Source organism: Tasmannia lanceolata, unplaced genomic scaffold (genome assembly GCF_043159265.1).
Source record: "Tasmannia lanceolata isolate RefF3 unplaced genomic scaffold, GAP_Taslan_0.1 ptg000013l, whole genome shotgun sequence".
In the NCBI taxonomy this organism is placed as follows: Eukaryota; Viridiplantae; Streptophyta; class Magnoliopsida; order Canellales; family Winteraceae; genus Tasmannia; species Tasmannia lanceolata.
This window is the reverse complement of record NW_027518690.1, coordinates 20,449,467-20,471,788: the sequence shown is the minus strand read 5'-3', so window position 1 is coordinate 20,471,788 and position 22,322 is coordinate 20,449,467. Positions and strand designations below refer to the sequence as shown.

Sequence of the window (22,322 nt, the reverse complement as noted above, 5' to 3'; positions counted from 1 at the left end):
CTAAGGGGTTAGACATGTGCTCTGTTTTTCTTTGTTTTTTTTTTTTTTTTTTTGGAATTTTCTATTAATTCACTGATTGTTCTCTTCGAAAACGGCATGCTTGCTAATTATAATTTTATTTAAAATTATTTGATGAATGATAGATTAAAGGGCACCCTTGTAAAAAAAAACCCATACACAAGCACGCCCTAATTGGTCAATATCAACAAAGTGCATTTAATATTAAGTTTACTGTTTTCTGTGCTTTATCATTCCTGAGGCTATTTTAGGAAAAACTTTCTAGATGAATGTTAGACTCACAATCACCCTTGCAATAAAAAAAAAAGAGGGGGATAAAAGAATGCTTCCATTGGTCAATAATCATTTATGACAGTTATGACCTTAATTTTCTGTGCGATAATAAATGGATATAGACCAATGGGGGGGACGCCTTTTACTCATTTGTTGAAGGAAGGCTGTGATTTCAGCATTTCTCAACTTTCTTAGGAGAAATAATTGTTAGTAAAATGCGTTGCCCTTGATATCTTATCCAAGGGCATCCTTTTTGTAAGTTAGTTGTTAGATCAAATATCAAGAGGAGAACCTTGATTTTAATCGATAATTGTTAAACGGGAAATGGTATCAGCACAACCATATTTGATTTTTTCACAAACCATCTTGTCTTTTAGTATTAAAAGAGCTGTCAAAAGGTTATTACATTTCCCAAAAAGATCTCACTAGCCAATTAAAGAAGAAAAAACAGCTGGGTTAGTTCAAATATCAAAATATGGTTGTGCTGATAACATTGAGAAAGTCGAGACTCACAGGCGCCCTTGCAAAAAAAGGGAGCAAAGGGCGCCCTTATTGGTCAAATTCCACTACCCCCATTTATGATATTAATTTTTGAGAATTTATATGATGGGTGGCCGAGAAAACACGTGAAGTCTAAAAAAAGTAGGTACGGCCCACTTTTTTTTATGATCCAAACCGTTTATCTGTTTGGGCACAACGTAAATAGGTTGTGTCCCAAAATCATTTCCATAGGATGATCCTAACCCTCCGATCTGTAGAAGATTCCATACATGATTTTTGGAAATCTCCATATTCAGATCAGTTCAGATCGGAGGGTTAGGATCATCCTATGAAAATGATTTTTGGGGCACAACCTATGTACGTTGTGCCCAAACAGAAGAACGGTTTGGATCATCAAAAAAAGTGAGCCATACCTACTTTTTTAGACTTCACTTGTTTTGCAAGGGCGCCTGTGAGTCTAGACTCCCTCGGTAACATTTCCCTTGTTAAACACCTAGAAAAATCGTTTTCCAAATAAAAGAAGGGAAATGATAAATCCGCACCCCTCAAGGACAATTCGCACCACTGTACTGTAAATTGGCTTCAAAAAAGCGTTAAAAAAAAGGAGGGTGACAGAGTTTGACGCTTTTTCACGTCAATTGACGCTAAAGAGGTGTGAATTATCCTCTAGGGGTGCGGATTTATCATCTCCCTAAACAATTTCAAAACAAAATTTCCCGCCGCGTTCCATGTCATTAAAACATCACAGAAGACGAAAAGCATAACTTTTGTTGTCATTTTAGTAATTAAATAGCTACCCAGGGTCGTTTACCCAGTGGATATCTATAAATAGCACTGATTGTCCTAGCTGAGGAGATTCCTCTGTCTGCCTCACCGTTCCCTTCTCGGCCTCCACTGCCAGGAGGAAAAGGAAGATGAAAAACCCAGGACGCTTCCCCTTTCCATTTCCGTTTCTGCGTTCAAGGTGATAAATTCACCCCCTGCTATGATGGATTCACCTATTATTTTTCAAAAGGGAGATGATATTTTCACCACACCCCTTATAACTTGCAAAAGGTGTGCAACTTTATGTCAAATCACGTTATTAGGGGGGTGTGCAAGTACTGCAGGGGGTGTGAAAATATCATCACCCTTTTCAAAATGGACGGTACAGCCGACACCGTAGGATGATCCAAACCGGCCAGAATGTAGGTTGTGCCCAAAAATCATTTCCATAGGATGATTCCAACTGTCCGATCTATAGAAGTTTCCATAATGTGAGTCCCTCTCTAATAGGAGGGTTAGAATCATCCTATGGTAAGAATTTTTGGGGCACAACCTATTTACATTGTGGCCCGTCAAACGGGCAGTTTGGATGATGGTGTGTGTTGTACAGTCCTTTTTTGAAAAATAAGGGGGTGAATTCATCCTGGAAATGGGTGAATTTATCACTGCCCTTTGTCTATCATCGTCCAACTCATATATGTGGGTCCAAGTGGGCCACACACATTTAACGCTAACACAGTGCATGATTATCCTTTCTTCCCAATTTATGCTTTCTTCTTCTCACATATTTATCATCCTTTCCTCATACAAATGTGTGTACGAGCTCCATTATCGACTTTAACAGATTGACATATGAATCAAGAATTCAGTTTCGTGTCTCCATCATTCTCATAATTGAATTAAGAGACCCTCCGGTTCACTTAACTCATTACCTACAAATAACATTAACTTTAATATAAAAGAATTGTGCCACAGAGAAAAACATTTTTTATTGGAAACTTATAAAATTACTACCCCATAAAAATGAAAAAAATTACCCTAGCTCGTGGAAATTGATAAAAGTGCTCGTGTTTCATGGTTAATGGCCAAAATTTACTTATCTCATTTTTCATAAGATATGAGTATAATCATTTTTATCATTTTCTACGACATATAATATATTTTGTCATTCCATGATGTTTTTGTCATATTCCATGAGATGGAGGTGTACTTGTCATTGTGAAGGGGGGAGAGGGGCATTTTATCATTCTCTTTGATATATGGCCATTATGGTCATTTGATGAGATATAGGTATTTTTGTCATTTTCCATGAGATAATAGTGTGTGTTTTTATTATTTTTAAAAAGTTAAGGATATTTTGGTCATTGTGAATGAGTCATGGTCTCATTTTTCATGTGATAGGAGTAATTTGAGTCGTTTGGTTATTTTTCATGAGATATCGGTATTCTTGTCACTTTCAATGAGATGGGGGTAACATATCATTTTGTAGCATATATGGATGTTTTATTATTTTGTATAACATATGTGCACTTTTGTCGTTTCTATGAGGGTCTGTTGTCCGATAATCTCTATTTGGATGCCCAAATTCAGGTACGTGTAGAGATAGTTTAGGGAGAATGAGGTGCCACGTAAGCAAAATCCATTGCCTGGTTTCCATTTAACCAAGTAATGGGCAAGCAAACAGGAGGGGCTCTCAGAGCCCTGTTCGGTGATGTGGCATGCCCTCATCCTCCTTCTAAAGAACCCAAATCTGGATTATTCCATATGTAACGGTCGGGTACTCTCTCTCTCTCTAACGACCTGGATTTTCAAAATCACTAAAATCCTGATCGTTAATGAATTAGTGTAATGTAATTTATAGAATTCGTTTCTAAAGCACAATTTAACGACTCATAATTGAAAGATGAATAATAACCAACATTAAATATTATTCCTTATTAATTTATACATTATTTTTTTGTACAACTTAGCTTTACAAAACATACTACTAAATAAATAAATCTTGTAGATCATCGTATCTTGCACATTCTTCCTGTCCCAAAAGTTCTCATTGCTTACAATTGTATCCTCACCTGCCACCGAGATGTTTAGGGTAAGTACATCTCTAACTTAGTAGGAATTACATACATTATTCAAGATTCAATAGATTTACGATGATTTATAATAATATAAAAAAAATTTAAAGACAAGCTTTAACATAAGAGACTTAATCACTAAATCATTTGAAAAATAAATGTGAATTGTAATATTAAGCTAAATAAAGTAGTAATCACTCTATTGTAATCATTTAAAATTCTTCATATCTAAAGAGTTCTAAAGAGTTCACACCTGAAAATAAACCCACATGAACATACATATGAACACACTCACAAAAAATTAATTTCATATATGAACACCCATAATTTATTTTCCAATTTCACCCAATATGCAAATCGAATGAATTATTTCATCATTTCAAATTGTAATGGAAATCTATTCAACGCTATGAATAGCCGATTTTAACTATGAATGATGAGTTTAATATCTATTGATCATACAATAGCAAATATACAAGTATAGCTGACTGAGATGTTGAACTAAGTACTTTTGGTGCGTACGAGCTTACCATGCTGTCCCATACCAGAATAGCTAACTTATATGTTGAATCATGTGCTTCTAGTGCATGTGAGCTCATTGTGTACTTCCACATAAACCCACACATTAACTCACACATTATCTTATGCATAAACTCACACTTGATCCCATAAATAGACTTACACATGAACTTACGTATGATCTAAATCATTAACTCAAACAAGAACTTACAAATGAACTTATAGATAAACTCACACATGAATCAAAATGCAAATATTCAATATTTTATTCAAATTCTTTTATTTAATAATTTGATGCCCGATATGTGTCAAAGTTTCCACTACCAATTCGGCCTGTGGAACTCCATTACCAATTCGATATATGGAAAAGTTGTTGCTCCGAGTCCCTCCTCAATTCGGTCAAGGCCTAACTTCGGAGCGGGTCACTGAGCAGGTCCTATACATATACTGCCAGGGTCCCTTACCAATACGGCCTAGATCTCACCACCAATTCGGCCCGTGAGTCTACCTCATATGATCTCACCACCAATTCGTCCCGTGAGTGTACCCCATAAGAGTGTTTTTGTATAAATAACCCTGTATTTTTTTGCAGCATTTATCATTCTTATCTCATTGTTGCTCCGAGTCCCTCCCCAATTCGATCAAGGCCTAACATCGGAGCGGATCACTGCGCAGGTCCCATACATATACTACCGGGTCCCTTACCAATTTGGCCTAGGTCTCACCACCAATTCTAATGATGGTCAGGTGTTGGGATTATTAATTAATCATAGAGTGTTGTGGTCTCTATTGCATTGACACCTAACAAGAAAAGGATAAGCATCATGGCTTGAAGCCATGTGGCAAGATGTGCTTTGGATGGGGTTTTACCCCTCATAGTTAACATAATTACAATATTGACATCCTTAAAAGTAAAGTCCATTCTACCGTTATTGTAACTATATTTAACACCTCCTACCCTTCCCATTTCTAACCTAATTTAATGTTAGAATTACTGAAGTAGTGCCAACATAGCAGCCATGTCGTGCATAGGTGGTTTTGGTGGAGTTCCAAGGAGCATTCCCGCAAAAATGTTGCTGTCTGTTTTTGTAGACACCCCAATTTTGCTACGCTTTAAAAAGCGAAATGTTTGTTTGGTCTGTGCCAGTCATCCGCATTAGGTTAGGCTTTCTTGCATTTTAGGCTGAATTTCACCTCCTTTTAGGTGTTTTGAAGTTGATTCGCAATCATGAAGGTCTCTAGGGGGTTCCATTAGTCTCCGGAATATGAGAATTCAAGTTTCCAATCAAGTAAGAAAACCTGCTATTTTTGGAATTTTTCAGGATTTTTCCTAATTTTATCAATTTTTGCACCTCGGGGGTAATTTGGTCATTTCCAATGCGTTTCATTTGATCAGTAGAGTGTGTCTAAGGAGTCACGAGTCATTTTTTGAATTTTGGAAAACCTGCTAAATTTGGAATTTCTCAGGGGTTTTGCTTAATTTGAAAATTTTGTGTGTCGAAGGCATTTTTGGCATTTTCAGGGGATTCCAAGTGATCCTGTTTGATTGATATCACCCATCAAAAGAACTCAATTTTAAAATTTTCTATTTTTAAAGTTTGACCATAAAGACTTTTCATTTTTAACTTTCCCCTTTAAGGGGTGAACCAATTTGAGGGTATTTTGGTCGCATTTGGATGTGTAATGGTCGAATAGGGGTGTTTTGGTCCAAAAAAATTGTTTCTTTAAAGGGGAATGTTCAACCATATGTTAGGGGTGTACCATAAAGGTCACATGGGTTAGGTTCATCCATAAAATATTGAATTTAAAAGAAGGCTCCCCACATGGGCAGGCCACATGCAAAAACGTCCAACATGGGATGAGGTGATTGGTGACATCATATTTGTTTTGAAAAAATTAAAAAAAAAGGCAGAGTTATAATTAGAAAGGGCTTGTATGATCAAGTTACTAAAACAGCCATAACTTTTTACCTTCTTGTTCAACAAATTCGTAACTATACTTATATCGAACGTCTCCAAAAGATCTACAACTTTGTAGTTTATAACTTTTTCAGAATCAGCCTCTAAGTAGGTCAAAAATGAGTTCAAACGTCGGGTAGCCCTTTTTCAAACGAAAATCATTCATAAAAGCTAGTTTCCTATGTGAGAAGGCTTCTAAATTGATCTTGAAGGATGTCCATTGTGTAATTTAGCATTGCTTGGCTTGCAAGAAATTAATATTAGAAGTAAATCCAATTTAGAAGGTAAGGGTAAAGCAAGTCATAAGTGAGAATTGGAAACTAACTAAATGTAGGAGTTCTCATATTGGAAACTTTCAAATCCAATCTAACCCTAACTTTTTCTATAAAAACAAAGCAAGCACAACCTTTGGCCTCTCTCTAGAAAATTCATCTCTCTCTTTCTTCCTCCTTGGAATTCATTCATCTCTTTTGTTGCTTTGGTGTTCATCTCTTCCACTTGGTTCTATACACAATGCTTTCACATATTCAATACATTCAACATATTGGAGGCTAGTTTATGATTCTTTGAGGTTTCTAGAGCGTATAAAAGGGTGCGACAAAGCGTATACCTCGGATCTACGCATCCTAGAGATAAGGAGCGCGATCAATAGTAGGATCTTTATCTTTGTAATATCAAAAGTAGAAAAGCATGCTAGGGTTTTACTTTTGATAGATTAAATCAATGAATTTTTTCTTGAAATTCCAGTATGTTATAATATAGATTATAAGTTTCTAAAATCCAAAATTTCACCAAAAAATTAATTTTTCACCAATTAATAATGATTTTCTTTCATTTTTTATTCAATATAGATTAAAATCGGATTATCAAAGCAAGTGATTGAAAACGTGGGTTTCTATAAAAACTAATTTTTTTTTACTTTTATATAAAATAAAATACTAGTGGAAACTTAATTTTCAATCGCGATTTGGCCATTTTATTTTTCAAAAAATAACCTCGAAAGGGATTATTTCTTGATGAACGAATCCAAACGTATATCAAACCATGTCCAAAATTGGTAAAATCTTGTTTCCAAACCAATTCTTGGATTTACAGACCACCCAAAAATGTTCGGATTTTTTTGAATTTTTTTAATCCGGTTTTAAATTATTTTAATTTTAGGCTATTTGTAATAAATATTAAAAAAATTTGAAAATTGATGAAACTTTTCATAATTCAAGTTTAATTATAAATTGAATTTTTCATAAAAAAATATTTTCGAAAAAAGATATTTTCTTTACTGTTTCCTAATCAATTCTCCGTTTTACGTGCCGTAATTCTTTTTCATATCAAACTAATGAATTTTTGAAATTTTTCTTTACAAACCAGTAATTTAGGTTGCTGAAATGTTAGAGAAAAGTTTTCAAAGGGTTTTATAATGTTTTCAAATAGTTTTACAATTTATTTTAATAAACGGGTTTTGATTCCTAGAAAGCAAATTGATCTTTTCCATTTAAAAATCAATTTTATGGAGGATCTTTAATTTTTAGGTTCTAGAATTTTGATAGAAACTCTTATAGTTTATTTAATATTTACTGTAATTTTTTCTTTATTTTAGGATAACATTAAGTCTGACTTTTAATTGATTCTTTGAATTCATCCTGTTTTTGTGTGATTTTTAATTGATATCAAATCGTAATAAAAATCCATAAAAGTTTTACAGTAGCTTAGTCTCATGATGATCTTTATACTATAAAATTTTGGATTAATTTGAAATTCATATACTATAAGTTGATGTGTTAATCTACAATCTGACTTGAATTTTGAACAATCAGAAATTGGTAGTACATCTTGATAAAAATTCATGAAAGTTGTCCAGTAAGCTAAAATCATCCATATCTTGTTATTGAAAAAGTTTTAAGTGATTTGGAGTTCGATTGCTAAGGGTGTTTGTGTAATCCTAGCAATCTGATCTTAATGTTATTAAATCACAACTTAATAGCAAATCAATACAAAAGTCAGTAAAAACTTCCAGAAAATCCTAATTTTTCATCATATATTTAACCTTAAAATTTTTTGAAACAAAAACCCTAGAGGTCATAGATTCCCTTTGTAAATTGACTATGTTGTGAATGTTTAACTGCCGAGATCCCATTCATAATCGTATACTAATTGTTATCGTTCCTGCATAATTTGAGCATGTAAATTATAGTATGTTGTTGGCTCCAAGGTTCACTGTCCACGAAAATCCTGAGAAACATGCCAGGCAATAATATACTATAATTTATGTGTTAAATTATACAAGGATTGAGAGCACGATGCCCTTCCATGGATGCAACTCAAGGTTGAATTTTGCCAACCATAGAGCCTTTGGTATTTCTTAGATATTAGGAATCAAAAATCTTTGAAAAATTGAAAATCATTTACTTAATAAATTAAGATAATTTGATCAATATTTTTGGAACCGTTGGATAACGGTATCTCTTCGTAAGGACCTTTAGAACCAATTAGGAACACTTACCTCGCGTTGTGTCCTAGGTTTTAGGGTGTCCTAGGGTTAGGGAGTTCAGCCTCATCACAACCAATTGCTATTATTAGCAATTGAGTTATAGATCTAGTTACACTAATTACCCATTTTTCTCATAGGACAAGCCTAGTTACCTAGGATGTAGATTCACCTGCATTAGTCTAAGGGATGTCTTACACTTAGATAGGACCATATAGCATCTTAGATTGAGTCATAGGATAATAAAATCTACTCAACTTAAACTAAATAATCTCTCTTAAACTGTTGAAACAGTCATTCCAGTCTAGATTGGTGTCCTAAATGTCTTAGGCATGTAGCTTCGTTCAGGCACCGAACTACGTCGACTCAAATCCCAGTGAGGTTTGGGAACGTAGGCAGCTTGGATGCTTGATGGCATACCAATCACGAGTCGGCCACACACACAATCAGTGGGATTTTTTAGGGTAGTTTTTATTTTCTTTCATCATTTAAAACCTTAAATTAAAATTGATTAAATCACTTAGGACTTTTTCCCAAATTAGAATTTTAAGAGAACTTTCACATAGATTGAATCCAAACGAATTGAGAAAATCAAGATATACAGTAATAAATGCATTGAAATTAGATCTTAGGATGGATGTCATATAGTTCGCACATTAATATAGAGTTAAATGAGCCATTTAAAAGAAATTCAAGAGAATTGACTTTTGGAATTGAAGACCGGATTATCGGGCAAGAATGGTGCATGTTGTGGTAACTCCCCATACCTTTCATTCTCGCAATTAGGTAACGAATCTAGATTTCTAGTCAATTATGGGTCCTAGATCTCTCATCTAGGTGGCGACTCTGTCATTCTCTTTTGTGTGAAATTCGGATTGCTTTAGTGATCCAAAGTTCACGGAAAAGATCAATTAAATCAATAATAAAAAATGGCACACGCCATTCGCGTGGGTACGAAAGACCAAGGGAGACGGGTCACGCGCCGCCCCCCTCTCGCGGGATCGGGTCCTACAGTTTTTAACATGATTTTTGGACTTTTAAATAGTAGAATCATGAAAATAGGTAAACTACAAAGTTTTAGGTCTTTTTGAGTTGTTTCCAATAAGCATTTGTGCTTGAAAATTGGACAGGTGGTTAGAAAGTTATGGTTGATTTAGTGGACTGTGTTTGTGGGTTCCCAAACCGGTCAAAGTTGAGTTCTTATGCAATTATTGTTATGTTAGTCCTTAAGTTAGCTTGTTGAGGGAGTTAGAAGAATTTTCTTTGGTTGTCTTTGATTTAAAGGGTTAGAAACCATCTTTAGAGGGGATTTTTTTATTTTGATAAACTTATGTAATCTTGGAATATCAATTGGGTTGAGCTTTGCTCCCATTGTCTTCTTCTTCTCTTGGATGAGTTCTTATTCTTATTTCTCTTTTTCTTCCCTCTTAAGCACCTGCATTAATTACCCTCTAGTACAAGTCTAATGTACTATGATCATGCGCCTTTTGGGCCTCCATTGAGGTCCAATGCAATGTGCTTGCAAATGGAATCTAATTAGGGGTTTTACGAGGGTTCTAGTCTAAACTTGTTACTCCTAATCATTCTTTAGTTTTATTTAAATATTTTAAAACACCCCAGGTGTTATTTTGGTCCTCCAAAATTAAATATAAAAGAAATGAAATTATATTAAAACATACTAACTGTAACGACCCGAGAGTTCTGCTCATGTGAAGACTAACAAGAGAGTTTGAATAAAATTTGGGGGTATTGAACCAGTAATTTGATTCCCTAAGATTTCTGTATGTAAAGAATGAAGCATATGCCGGGTATGGATCATACAGTTTGATGAATAAAGTAATTAAAAGAGTCTAAGAGGGCATCTGTCATAGATAAACCTAGGGTTAGAACCAGGTAAAAGATTCCCACTTACCACTTACATTAAACAAAGTCATACAAGGAACCATAAGTTCCACATGAGGTGGACAAAGGCTTGGTAACAATGATCAAGGTGTTCTTGGCCTCTTGGGGCTGTTAGGCTGGACTTGTCATCACTAGTAGAGAAGAATTCCTATTTTGTTCGTTTATCGGCTTTCTTTTATCTTCTTCTTTTAATTTTCATTCATTTTCATGACATACAAATAGGTCTAAGAGTGGAGGGGCAGAGGCACGCAGGCTGGTGAAGGAGAGAGAAAGACATGATTTTCAAATCACTTTTCTGCTTGAGTTAGGCTAAAAATGTGTCCTTCCATTTTGGGTGTCAAAAAGTAATTGTTGCAGATATCAAAAATTACTTCCACGATCAACTAAATGCGCATTCAACAATGTTTCTTTGATGAAATGACCCAATTTCCATTCTACTTGCTTTGTCCTTCTCGATTATCATGACAGCTAAATGTACCCTAAGATATGGGCATTCTTGCTATTTCCCACCATTATGAGGGTTTTTTTGTCAAATCAGACTGACTCTGACGTGTCACCCATGGAATTGAAATCGAGGAAGCAGAGTCCAATCTTGTCCTTTACCTTGCTTAAAATTCAGAAAGGGAAATGATTTATGCGCTCCAATGTTTTGATAAACATGCGCTCTAATTTTTGTCGTGTAGTATTTAAAGGACTATAAGAGAAATATTACGGTTCTCAAAAAGCTCTTAAAGCCTTTAAAGTCTACACAACAAACATGTGGAGAGCATGTTTATCAAAACATTGGAGCGCTGAAATCATTTCCCATTCAGAAATCCATTTCCGTAGATGAGCCCATTAAAAAGCTAATTTGACAAAATTTCATAGAATTTAATTTGACACTCACATCCCACTTAATCAAACAAAATATCACAGTTTTCACTTACCTCTATGGTGAACTACTTGCTCAAAACAAGAAATTAAAGAGGGCACCATTCACGTCCCTTCCTAATTGAACTACTTTTGTCTTTCTCTTCTCGCTCAAAATGTTCAGTGAGAAAAAAATAAAATCTTTTGGTTGGTAAGCCACAATCTGATGGTTGCAACTTGCAACACAAACGTGAATGACTCTCTTTCCATGATGAGAGAAAAAGAGTGATGCACTGATATTTATTATAAATTTGAAGCTACAAGTTTCTTCTAAAACATACAACGGGTAGTCTAAGAAACGTGGTGGATAGAGCCTTTTAGGCCATGTTTGGCAAACATGATTTTTTTTTCATGGAATATTAACTTACTAAGGCCATGTCTCGTAGTCAGAAATTTTTTTTCATGATAAATTAGTGTCTAGAGTGGTGAGAGAGGGGTAGGCTGGTGGGAGGAGAGGTATGAGAGGGCACGATTGAGGTGAGGGTGAGAGGTGGCTAAAAATCAGGACAAAGTTGATTGTATTTTGAATAGTGTTTTTTGTTTCTTTATTTTTGCCATTTCTCACCACTTGGAGACACTAGTTTCATGTTTCTTGATTTTTCGCCACTTCACCTGCCCTACCCCTCTCTCACCACTTGGAGACGCTAGTTTATCATGGAAAAAAAATCATGGTTGCCAAACGAGAAGTGTTGAGAGAAGGGTAGGAAGAGTTGGAGAGGGAGAGAATTGAGATGACATGACTGAAGGGATGGTGCAATGTGGTTGAAAATTAGGGAAAACCAAAACTCTATTTTGATTAGGAGTTTTTATATGATGCCCGACCGTGAGATTTACAATGGCTAGGTGGCAAACCACCTAGCCCTTGTTACTTTGACAGTCGGGCATCATATAAAATCTCTTTGATTATAGCTTTTCTTTTCTCTGACTTTTTTGTTTTGTTTTTTCTCACACTCTCCACACTCAATGCCATCTCAATTCTTCCATAACCTACCCTCATTGCCTATCTTCCACCACTTTATAAACTAATATTCCATGGAAAAGGTTCCATGGTCGGGGAACATAGGCTCTGTTCACTTGTTTTCCTGGGAAAGGAAAAGAAAAGGTTTCCCGGGAATCTCTGACGTGGCATTAGGAAAAGAAATCCACGGAAACTGTGTAGGAAAATGTTTCCCGCACTTGTTCACGTGTGCAGGAACTGTGCGGGAAAAGGTTTCCCAAGAAACTGCTTGCCCACCTTTTTCACTAGTTTTCCCGAGAAAGCAAATCCGAACAAAATAGTAGGATTTGGTTTCCCACACTTGTGAGAAAAGAGACATTTCCACATCATTTTTGGCAATTTCCATGTCATTATTTGACATTTTCCACCTAGGCTTGTTACTTTATCAGGAAAGCAAGTGAACACCAGAATTCTGTCTTGTCAAGGAAAAAATAGGCTGTTTTCCAGGGATTTGCTTTGCCAAGAACGCAAGTGAACAGAGCCATATGGTCTTAGTGCTGTTAAAAGCAGTGTTTGACTTGTAGTAGGTAAGTGGAGCTGTCCTGTACAAAATTGCCTTTTGCGCATCTGTCCTAGCCCAGCTGGTAGAGCGCATTGCTTTTAACCATGTGGTCGGTGGTTTGAATCCCACAGTCAACGCTTGCTTTAAATCATCGAATTAATTAATAGGGTTTGGTCTTGTAGCTCAATGGCTGAGGCTTTGTTTCTCAACCTTGAGGTCCAAGGTCGATCCCAGCTTATTGACAAAAAAAAACAGATCCCATGTGGCTTGGATGGTTTGGATGAGTAGACATGCAATTTTTTCTTTGATTTATTTTTCTCTGGATTCTACTAATTTACTAATGGTTGCCTTAAAAAAGAACATGTTTGCTAATCATAAATTTTCAAGGTTTGGTAATCACTTTCTCTTAGTTAAAATCATTCTAGTAAAAACTATGATAGGTGAAATAATTGTTATTGAAAAGTACCTCCCTTCCATCAGCATCCTTTTTTGTCAGCCAGCTGTTGTTAGATCAAATATCAAGGGCAGTAATTTAGTTTTAATTCATAATTATTACAAAAAATCTTGGGCAATGATAAATCGACTCCCGATGTGTCTTTCTCTCTCTAACCCAGAGGAGAGAGAGAGGCACATGGGAGTCGATTTAAGATATATGGGGGTCGATTTATCACTGCCCAAAATCTTTAGGAAGTGATATATCAGCTCCTTTTTTTAGTTGGGACAACTACTTGCAGTGTATCTATTTTACATGGGAAGGATTCAACAGACCTTATTGCCATGAACACCACAGCCCACTGTCCCATGTAAAGCAAAGGGGCCATGTCTCATTTCCCAAAATCTTTTTCTAAATAATCTGCTATGATCCATCCCAAAAGGAATTTCGCATAACGTCTGTCGCAAGAGAGAGCAGTCACATAGGCTCACTTTCCTACAAATTTTGTCATCATTCTTGAGGTGGCTGCTCTCTTATGCAACAGTCATCTGGGAAATGCCTTTTGCAATGGACCTACCCAATCCCTCAGAAGAATTCAAAATAAATTTTCCCGCCTATCGATCCATCTAACATATTAGAAATGCGAAAAGCATAACATTCGTGGTATTCTAATAATTAAAAAGCCACCCAGGGTCCTTTACCCAACAACTCTCTATAAATAGCACTGGATGTCCCAGCTGAACAAATCCTCTGTCCTACCCCCATTCCCTTCTCGGCCTCCACTGAGAAGAGGAAAAGGGAGACGAAGTGAAAACCCTCGGAATCTTCGCCTCACATTTTCTTCCCAAGGAAAAGGAAAACCAAAACCCTAGAAACCCTAGTTTTCCGTCAGATCTCATTCCGATCTCTCTGCATTTTGTTGTTAATCGATTATCCTCCATTTATTCTTTTCATTCAAAGCTTGAGCAAGATCTATGGAGAATCAATCTCTTCTTCATCTGGTTTCTGTACAAAATCCTCTCGCGAGCTCTCCGAGCAGTGTTATCGTTGAAGATCTGGTTTCCTTAGAGAGAAAATCGGTGACTAAGAGTGGAATGCATGCTACGAAAATCATCTCTGGGGAGGTTTTTCAGGAGAGGAGATGTAGTGCTAGGCTTCAAAACAGGCCGGTTAAGGAAAAACCTAGTTATAGTTGCGAAAAGAAGGTGCATGATTCTGTAAAAAAGGGGAGTAAAAGAGCTAAGACTAATCACAGAAATGAAGGATCTAAAGTTCACGCGGTATCTCTGAAATTTGATGAGGCTATGGGTAATGGTGATGTTTTGAAGAGTAGTGATGAAGATCTTGTTGAAAAGCAAGGGATTGGGAATGAGAGCGTTTCGGCTGAGGGGAAGAGCGCTTATGCTAGGGTGAAGGATACTTTAAGGATCTTTAACAGTCATTATCTTCACTTCGTTCAGGTGATTTCTGTCCAAGAAGTTGTATATTGTGTATTGTTGGCTTTTTCTACTGGCATTGCTCTACTCGATTGCAATTGTTTGTGGAGTAGGGAATTGGATTCAGGGGTTAGGGAATTGTATTTCATACACCTTTTCATTTGTAACTTCTGTTTGTAAGTTTTGAATTGTGGGTATTTATGCTTTTGATTGTGGAAAATTGAAAATTTAATCTAAACTTGTTTGTCTCTCTATGTTGTCGGTTTTTTTTCCCAATCTACGTCAACAACATCAGAAGGCTTTTATCTATTATTTATCAGAGTTATGGATTATGTACCCAACTCTATCAACTCCCTTTTCCTATCTATTCTCTTCATCTTTCCTTCTCACTCTATTCCCTTGATTTCAGTTCTTTCTCTAAGACCTTTTCTCTCGTTTTATTTTAACAATTGTGTATGGATCATGGATAGATATGTATGTTCCCTATTTTAAAATTTGATTAATTTCTTTTTAACAATTTATTTTGTAATTTTTTTGTTCTATTATTTTTCCTATCTTAGGATTTAAGCTATAACTATATCTATGTTTTTGTATTTTAATTAAGGTGTATTGAAAGTTTATCAGTTGTATCGACAAAATGTATTCTGTATTATTTATACGTGTCCGATTTTGAGGTGCCCATACACCTTCAATGCTTGAAACCTGATACCTTGGAAGAAGTTCATTATGACACTGATAATTATCAGGTTACTTATGACTAACAATTGCAACAATCATAGTACTAAGTTACTAACAACAGGCACAACAACACCAACTATGATAATTATTTATCTTTGAAAATTGTTAATAAAAAAATTGTGTTTTGCTTAATTGATTTTCGCATGCAAACACATAAACCTTGGTTTTGTAGCTTAAATGTCTAGTTTGGAAGCAAATAGTGCTACCGATACATTATCTAGTTCTCAGATTTATATACTTTGGCATTTTTGTTTTTCTCCTAAAATTTTGTTTTTGAGATATGACCTCATTTTCTTTTTGTAATTTGAGCTTCTTGTTTTTTTGTTTACCAAATTTCATTTCCATGTCTTGTAGGAAGAGGAGCAAAGGTGCAAGAAAGTAGACACCAATGATACTGCAAAATCTCCTAAATCTAAAGTGAGCGTTTACTCAAGATTTTCTTGTCATTAGAGCTAATTTGCTTCCTCGCATGTTTGGTTACACTATTGTCCTATCCAAATTCAGTTTAAACATTTACTTGATCATGCCTTCTTTGAAAGTGTTGTTTTGACACCTTTCTATTCATCAACCATGGTTTTTGTGATATGCATTACAGAATATATTATTGTTGTTTGTTGTTGTTATTAGTGTTATTATTCATTGGCAAGCATAACCCCCCTTTTTTTTTGTTTTCTTACTTTCCAATACTACATTATTGTTTTGATTTTCACTCGGTAAATGACTATTTATTCGTGAATATGTGATTTGTTTTTAAGCCATTTTATTGTAGACTAACACTAATCTGATATTCATTCTATTAAAATTTGAAATAACACATGTTGCACATGCAATTGCCTACGCTCAATAGGAAAATGTATTGCTTCAAGGGAGGGAGGGAGGGAGGAGAGGGAGGGAGTTGTTGGATAAACTCGTAATTGACAAGGACTGCAAGACATTATCGAAGCTAAATGTGCTCCAACAGTCCAACTCCTTGTTGTACAATCACCTTCTCTTAAAAGAGTTGAAATATTGTTGCTCGATCTCCCGTTTAGGATATAGTGTCGTCATGGTTGCCTATCCTCTTTTCATTTTCCTTTATCAATTTATTCATATTAAGAAATGTATCTGGAACATTGTCAATTTATTCATATCCTCTTGTCGTCATGGTTGCTTCATCAACCTGCTCAACTTTGAGGCTCCATGATAGCTAACATAAAACTTTTTTTTGATAGGGGTAAGGATTCAAGATTTGATTCGAGAGACTCGATGAGAGAGAGAGAGAGAGAGAGAGAGAGAGAGAGAGAGAGAGAGAGAGAGAGAGAGAGAGAGAGAGAGAGAGAGAGATGCTGTTGGATCAAATATCAGAGGCGGTACCGCCCTCACGTGACTTCACGCTCGGACACCATATAAAAAATCATATATAAATATATTCATAAACATATAATCGTATGAAGGGTTAAGTTGTTGGATAAATTCGTAATTGACTAGGACTACAAGACATTATCGAAGCTAAATGTGCTCCAACAGTCCAACTCCTTGTTGTACAATCACCTTCTCTTAAAAGAGTTGAAATATTGTTGCTCCATCTCCCGTTTAGGATATAGTGTCGTCATGGTTGCCTATCCTCTTTTCGTTTTCCTTTATCAATTTATTCATATTAAGAAATCTATCCGGAACATTGTCAATTTCTTACTTTTGTCTTGTGTGTTTGTGATCTCAAGTCTCCATTTCTCCTATGCGGATAGTATGTAGAGCGCTATTCAAGAAGAGATCTTGTTACAAAGCCTTCTGATGCTCATATATTAGGTTGTAAGTTGTTCCTTAAGATCAAATGCATATTAATGTCTGTTATTCTCAGGAGTGCGACATTGGCAACAATGAACCTTTGTTCGTGTTGCAAAGATAACTTACCCATCCTTGACATTTTTATTAGTCAAATTAGCTTATATTCCAGCTTGATGTGAAAGATGATTTCCTTTAAGAAGACAACTATAGGATTGTTTCTTGAGGCTATCTTAATTGAGAATTGCCTTTGTTAGTGTAAAAAGAATAGATGGAAACACTTGGAGAGATAATCCAAGTTTAGGGAAAAGAGATGGAGAGATTTCATTGGGTTTGGGAACATAAGGATTCCCATAAGAAGTATGTATATGCATATGTATTAGAGAAAATTGTAAATATTACAGATGTGCAACTCTTATTCTATGTAAGATGGGATCCACGCTAAATACATGAAAACAGGAAACACAAACTATCATCTCTCTTAATTTACTTGCTTTAAATGTGCTAGCCTCACTAGTTGCCTATGCTGATGTCGATTGGTTAGGGTGTTCAGATACATTTTGTTCTACTACATGGTGATGTATGTTCCTTAGAGATGTTTCGATGTTGTGTAGATGCAATAAACACGATGTGGTCTCCAAGTCATTTGTGAAAGAAGAGTTGATTTATGCCAACAAGATCTAGTGAGGGTGTATGGCTTAATTTGCTTCTTAAAGTTTCCTATTTCTCTTCTTCCTTCCACAACACTTTGTGGAGATAATACTCAACTCAACTCAACTCAACTCAACTCAACTAAGCCTTTGTCCCAAACTAGTTCGGGTTGGCTATTGAATCCTTTAGAAAATTTTCATGAAGAAGGTGAAAGGATCTACTCGGCTCAAATTGACTAAGTCTAATCCTGCCACTAGTTGGGTTCGTCTACATGAATCATTTTCTCCCATTCTATCCTATCCAAGGTCATGTTTTTTGTTATGTTCCTAGCCCTCAAGTCTTTCCTCACTGTTTCTACCCAAGTTGTTTTCGGTCTGCCCCTACCCCTTTTTACTCCATCAACTTGGCACGAGTCACTTCTTCTCACTGGAGCATCCAAATGCCTACGTTGGATATGCCCAAACCATCTTAAGTGACGCTCTCTCATATTCTCCTCAATTGGTTCCAACCCCACCTTTTTTACGGATGACTTCATTTTTAATTCAATCTAACCTTGTGTGGCCGCACATCCATCTAAGCATTCGCATCTCCACTACACTCATCTTATGCACATGCTGCTTCTTGACGGCCCAACATTTTGAGCTGTACAGCATGCCTGGCCTCATAGTCTCTGCTCTAAAAGGCCGCCGCCCAGGCTGCCTAGGTGCTGGACGTAGAAAAAAGCGGTCTCACCGCACCGCCTGAGCGTTATTAGGCGGCCGCCCAGGCGATCTGAGCGTGGGCCTGGGCGGGGTGGGTTTGAAGACTCAGATGAAGATAGAGTCTTGGTCTTGGAGGGAGAGGACATTGATTGGTGAAGACTTAAGAAGTGCTTGGATTTTAATCTTTTTTTGGTCATGGATTTGTGTTGTATTGTTAAATACTTAAATTATTAAGTACTTTATGCTTAATTTCTTATTATGTTTTTAACTTTTTATTATTTAATGTTTAGTGCTTATGCAAAAATGGTTTGGATTGTTATATAGTCAAGTATTTATATTTTATATAAAAAAATGTAAGATATTATGAAAATATATTAATATCTAAAAAAAAAATGAAAAACGCCTCAAAATGCCTGGGCGGCCTAGGCACTGGCAGGTCAGTCAGCCGCCCAGCTCCGCCCAGCGCTTTTTAGAACACTGCTCATAGTTGTCTTATAAAACTTTCCCTTCAACTTGGTAGGTATTTTACGATCGCACAGAGCGCCTGAAGCATGATTCCACTTCAACCAACCTGCTCTTATTCTGTGGTTAACATCCTCTTCAATCTCTCCTTCCTTATATAGGATTGAACCAAGATAGCGAAAGATATCCCTCATAGGTACCTCCTGTCCGCTCATATTTACTAAATCGTCGCCCCGCTTCCTTACATTATTAAAGTTGCACTCCATATACTTTGTCTTAGTCCTGCTCACTCTAAAACCTTTGGATTCCAAAGCAGTTCTCCATAACTCTAACTTAGCATTAACTCCTGCTTTGGTTTTGTCAATTAATACTATGTCATCTGCAAATAACATAAACCACAACACCTCGTCCTGAATACCCTCCGTTAGTTCAACCATAACTAGAGTAAAAAGATAAGGGCTTAGAGCTGATCCTTGGTGCTGTCCCATTGTAATTGGAAACTCACTAGATGTGCATCCGTAGTTCTGGCATTAGTTACTGCTCCATCGTACATATTCTTAATCATATGAACATATTTATTAGGCATTTTTTTCCTTTCAAGGACCCACCACATAACACTCCTGGGAACGCTATCATACGCTTTCTTCAAATCAATGAAAACCATATGAAGGTCCTGTTTATTTTCACTTAATCTCTCCATTAACCGCCTAATCAAGAGGATAGCTTCCATGGTCGATCGTTCGGGCATTAAGCCAAACTGATTCTCCGACATCTTAGTCTCTTTTCATAGTCTATGCTCAATTACCCTCTCCCAAAGCTTCATGGTATGACTCATTAGCTTAATCCCCTGGTAATTGGTGCAACTCTGAATATCTCCTTTATTTTTATAAATAGGTACTAATGTACTCTTCCTCCACTCATCATGCATCTTCTTAGTCTTCAAAATATTGTTAAATAATCTAGTTAATCAAACCAAATCCACATCACCCAAGCATCTCTAAGTTTCAATAGGAATATCATCAGGCCCCATAGCCTTACCTAATTTCATCTCCTTCATAGCCACTCTTACCTTTGATGTTCGGATTCTACGAACAAACCTCCGGTTATCTAAATAGCACTTTATGGAGATAATAAAAGTGCTATTTAGATTGTCACTCTATGTCAGCAACATCTAGTGAGGGTGTATGGCTTCTCTTAGAGGCTTGTTTACACCATTTTGTGGTGTACATAATCATGAAATAAATTACTTATATACACATATCTTTTAGTCACATCGGCGTTACGCATTTGGTCTTCAATTTTGTTTATAGTATATGAGTATTTAAGTCACCAAGTCATATGCATTTTGGAAAATTACTCCATACCCTATAGACAACTTTTACCACCCTAAACCCTACCAACCTTGAAACATGCTTGCCTTTCATCGATACCCAACTGTCCCATTCCCACCTTCTAGTGATTTCCCTCCAAATTCCAACCTCCTTGTCGTAGCCAGAAAGATTGGGAGCTTCAGATTGATCTAGCAACTTTATGAGACATACCTTTTCACCTGAATGCTTGGTTAAGCGATCTATACCTTATATCAAAGGTCATTTAGATTTTTGGTGGGTTTTCCCACATTTCACCTTTTGAGCCTTACAATGTTGGTCCAAAATCCAATTCCAAGAAATGTTTTCAAACAGTGAGATCTATGGATGGCTTGCCCACAAGTTGATTGCCACCAATTTTTGTTATCATTACATCTTAGGTTGTAGTTAAAGTGATCTTAAGTTTGGCTGCGATAGTTGCTAACATAGGTTCTTTAAATGTGTTATTTTGATCATATTTCTCATGGTTGGTCATGTTAGCCAATTAAGTTAATGCGTTTGGTAACTTGGGGGATACAAAGCATCAAAATTTCTTGGAAAGAGAGGAGTTTCTTTAATTTCACTGAGTTAAAGAGCAAGGCTTCCAAGGCTTGGGAAGGTGATGGAGCTACATATCAACAAAGTGAATTTATAGTGTTTTTGGTTACGATGCAATCTTTGGATCCATAATGTTGGGAGACCCAGTTTAGGGTCAAGCTCCCTAAGAGGAGTCATTTGGAAGATGATAGTTTTGCTTGAAGGCCAACATCCATATAGTTAATTTTAAAATTTTTTCTTGGAGGCTAATTTTCTCAACTTTCTTGATCTAAATTACAATACATTTGATGAGTAACACATGCGAATAAACTTAGACATTATATCCTTGAAGAGGAGGATTTTGCATAAGAAAATCATGAAGACAAACTTTTGGAAATTGTAAATGAACATGTTTTAAAAGTAGTATGAAGCTCAGTTCAAGTATTTAGCTTGTTGAATTGATGAACGAAAGCAGCTTGGCTCACAAATTGAAATAACTTGCGGATGCGTCCGCTTTTAACAAAGGAAATACTAGTGCTTGTTTTGAGGATCTTTCAAGATTTGTAATAATTACTTCTAAGCATTTTTCAAGGCTTCTCTTTTGGGCAGTAAACTGCAAGTCAATGTGCAATAGTAAAATTTATGATGAATTTCAAATGGTGATATTAGCAAGGGACACAGCCACAATTTGACTGTGTAAATTTGACTGATCTTCCCATTCAAACTTTTCAGAATTCTATTTTTTTCAGTATGAGTCGTATAATTTTCTTGAGAAGTCAAGGAGTTTGGACACATTTACTTGCTTTTGTTATTCAATTCTTGTTTGAGATGAGTAATATTGTTATTAGTTTTAGTAACTTGTGTCATGCAGGGAAATATGTCTAAAGTTTGTACGAACCTAGAAAGGAGTCCTTTTCCTAGTGCTATGTTTTACATATGAGCTTTAAGATGTAGGAGGAACATTCTCAACATTAAACCCGTTCTCTTTAATCTATGTATCTTATGGTTTGTCTCTAAGTCTTTCTAATAAACCACACACACAGATACATATACATATACATATACATATACATATACATATATATATATATATATATATATATATATACACACACACACACACACACACACACACACACAGAGAGAGAGAGAGAGAGAGAGAGAGAGAGAGAGAGAGAGAGAGAGAGAGAGAGAGAGAGAGAGAGCTTATCTAAGCTATAGCTCAAAAACACATGTGGCCCCACATTTTTTTGGGGGGATCCAAAGCATTCATTTGGAAGGCCCTTCCATGGATAGGGTGTGTACCAAAAATCAGCCCTATAGGATCATCCTAATCCAATCAAAGGTGGAGTG

General features: G+C 36.1%; 1 protein-coding gene across 3 annotated transcripts in view; it reads left to right on the top strand.

Annotated features, from left to right (window-relative positions):
* The first annotated feature begins 14,050 nt into the window (after window positions 1-14,050).
* The window catches only part of LOC143889937 (histone-lysine N-methyltransferase, H3 lysine-9 specific SUVH4-like), an 81,285-nt gene continuing 73,013 nt past the window's right edge, over window positions 14,051-22,322 (top strand). For 2 of the 3 annotated variants that reach the window (XR_013255000.1, XM_077394347.1), the window contains exons 1-2: window positions 14,051-14,797; window positions 15,866-15,928. Coding sequence is in view for 2 of the 3 variants with exons in the window: in XM_077394347.1 (XP_077250462.1) it covers window positions 14,312-14,797; window positions 15,866-15,928 (549 nt within the window). In the remaining variant the exon portion in view is untranslated. The remainder of the gene's footprint in view (window positions 14,798-15,865; window positions 15,929-22,322) is intronic. The other variant, XM_077394345.1, reaches the window with a different exon arrangement.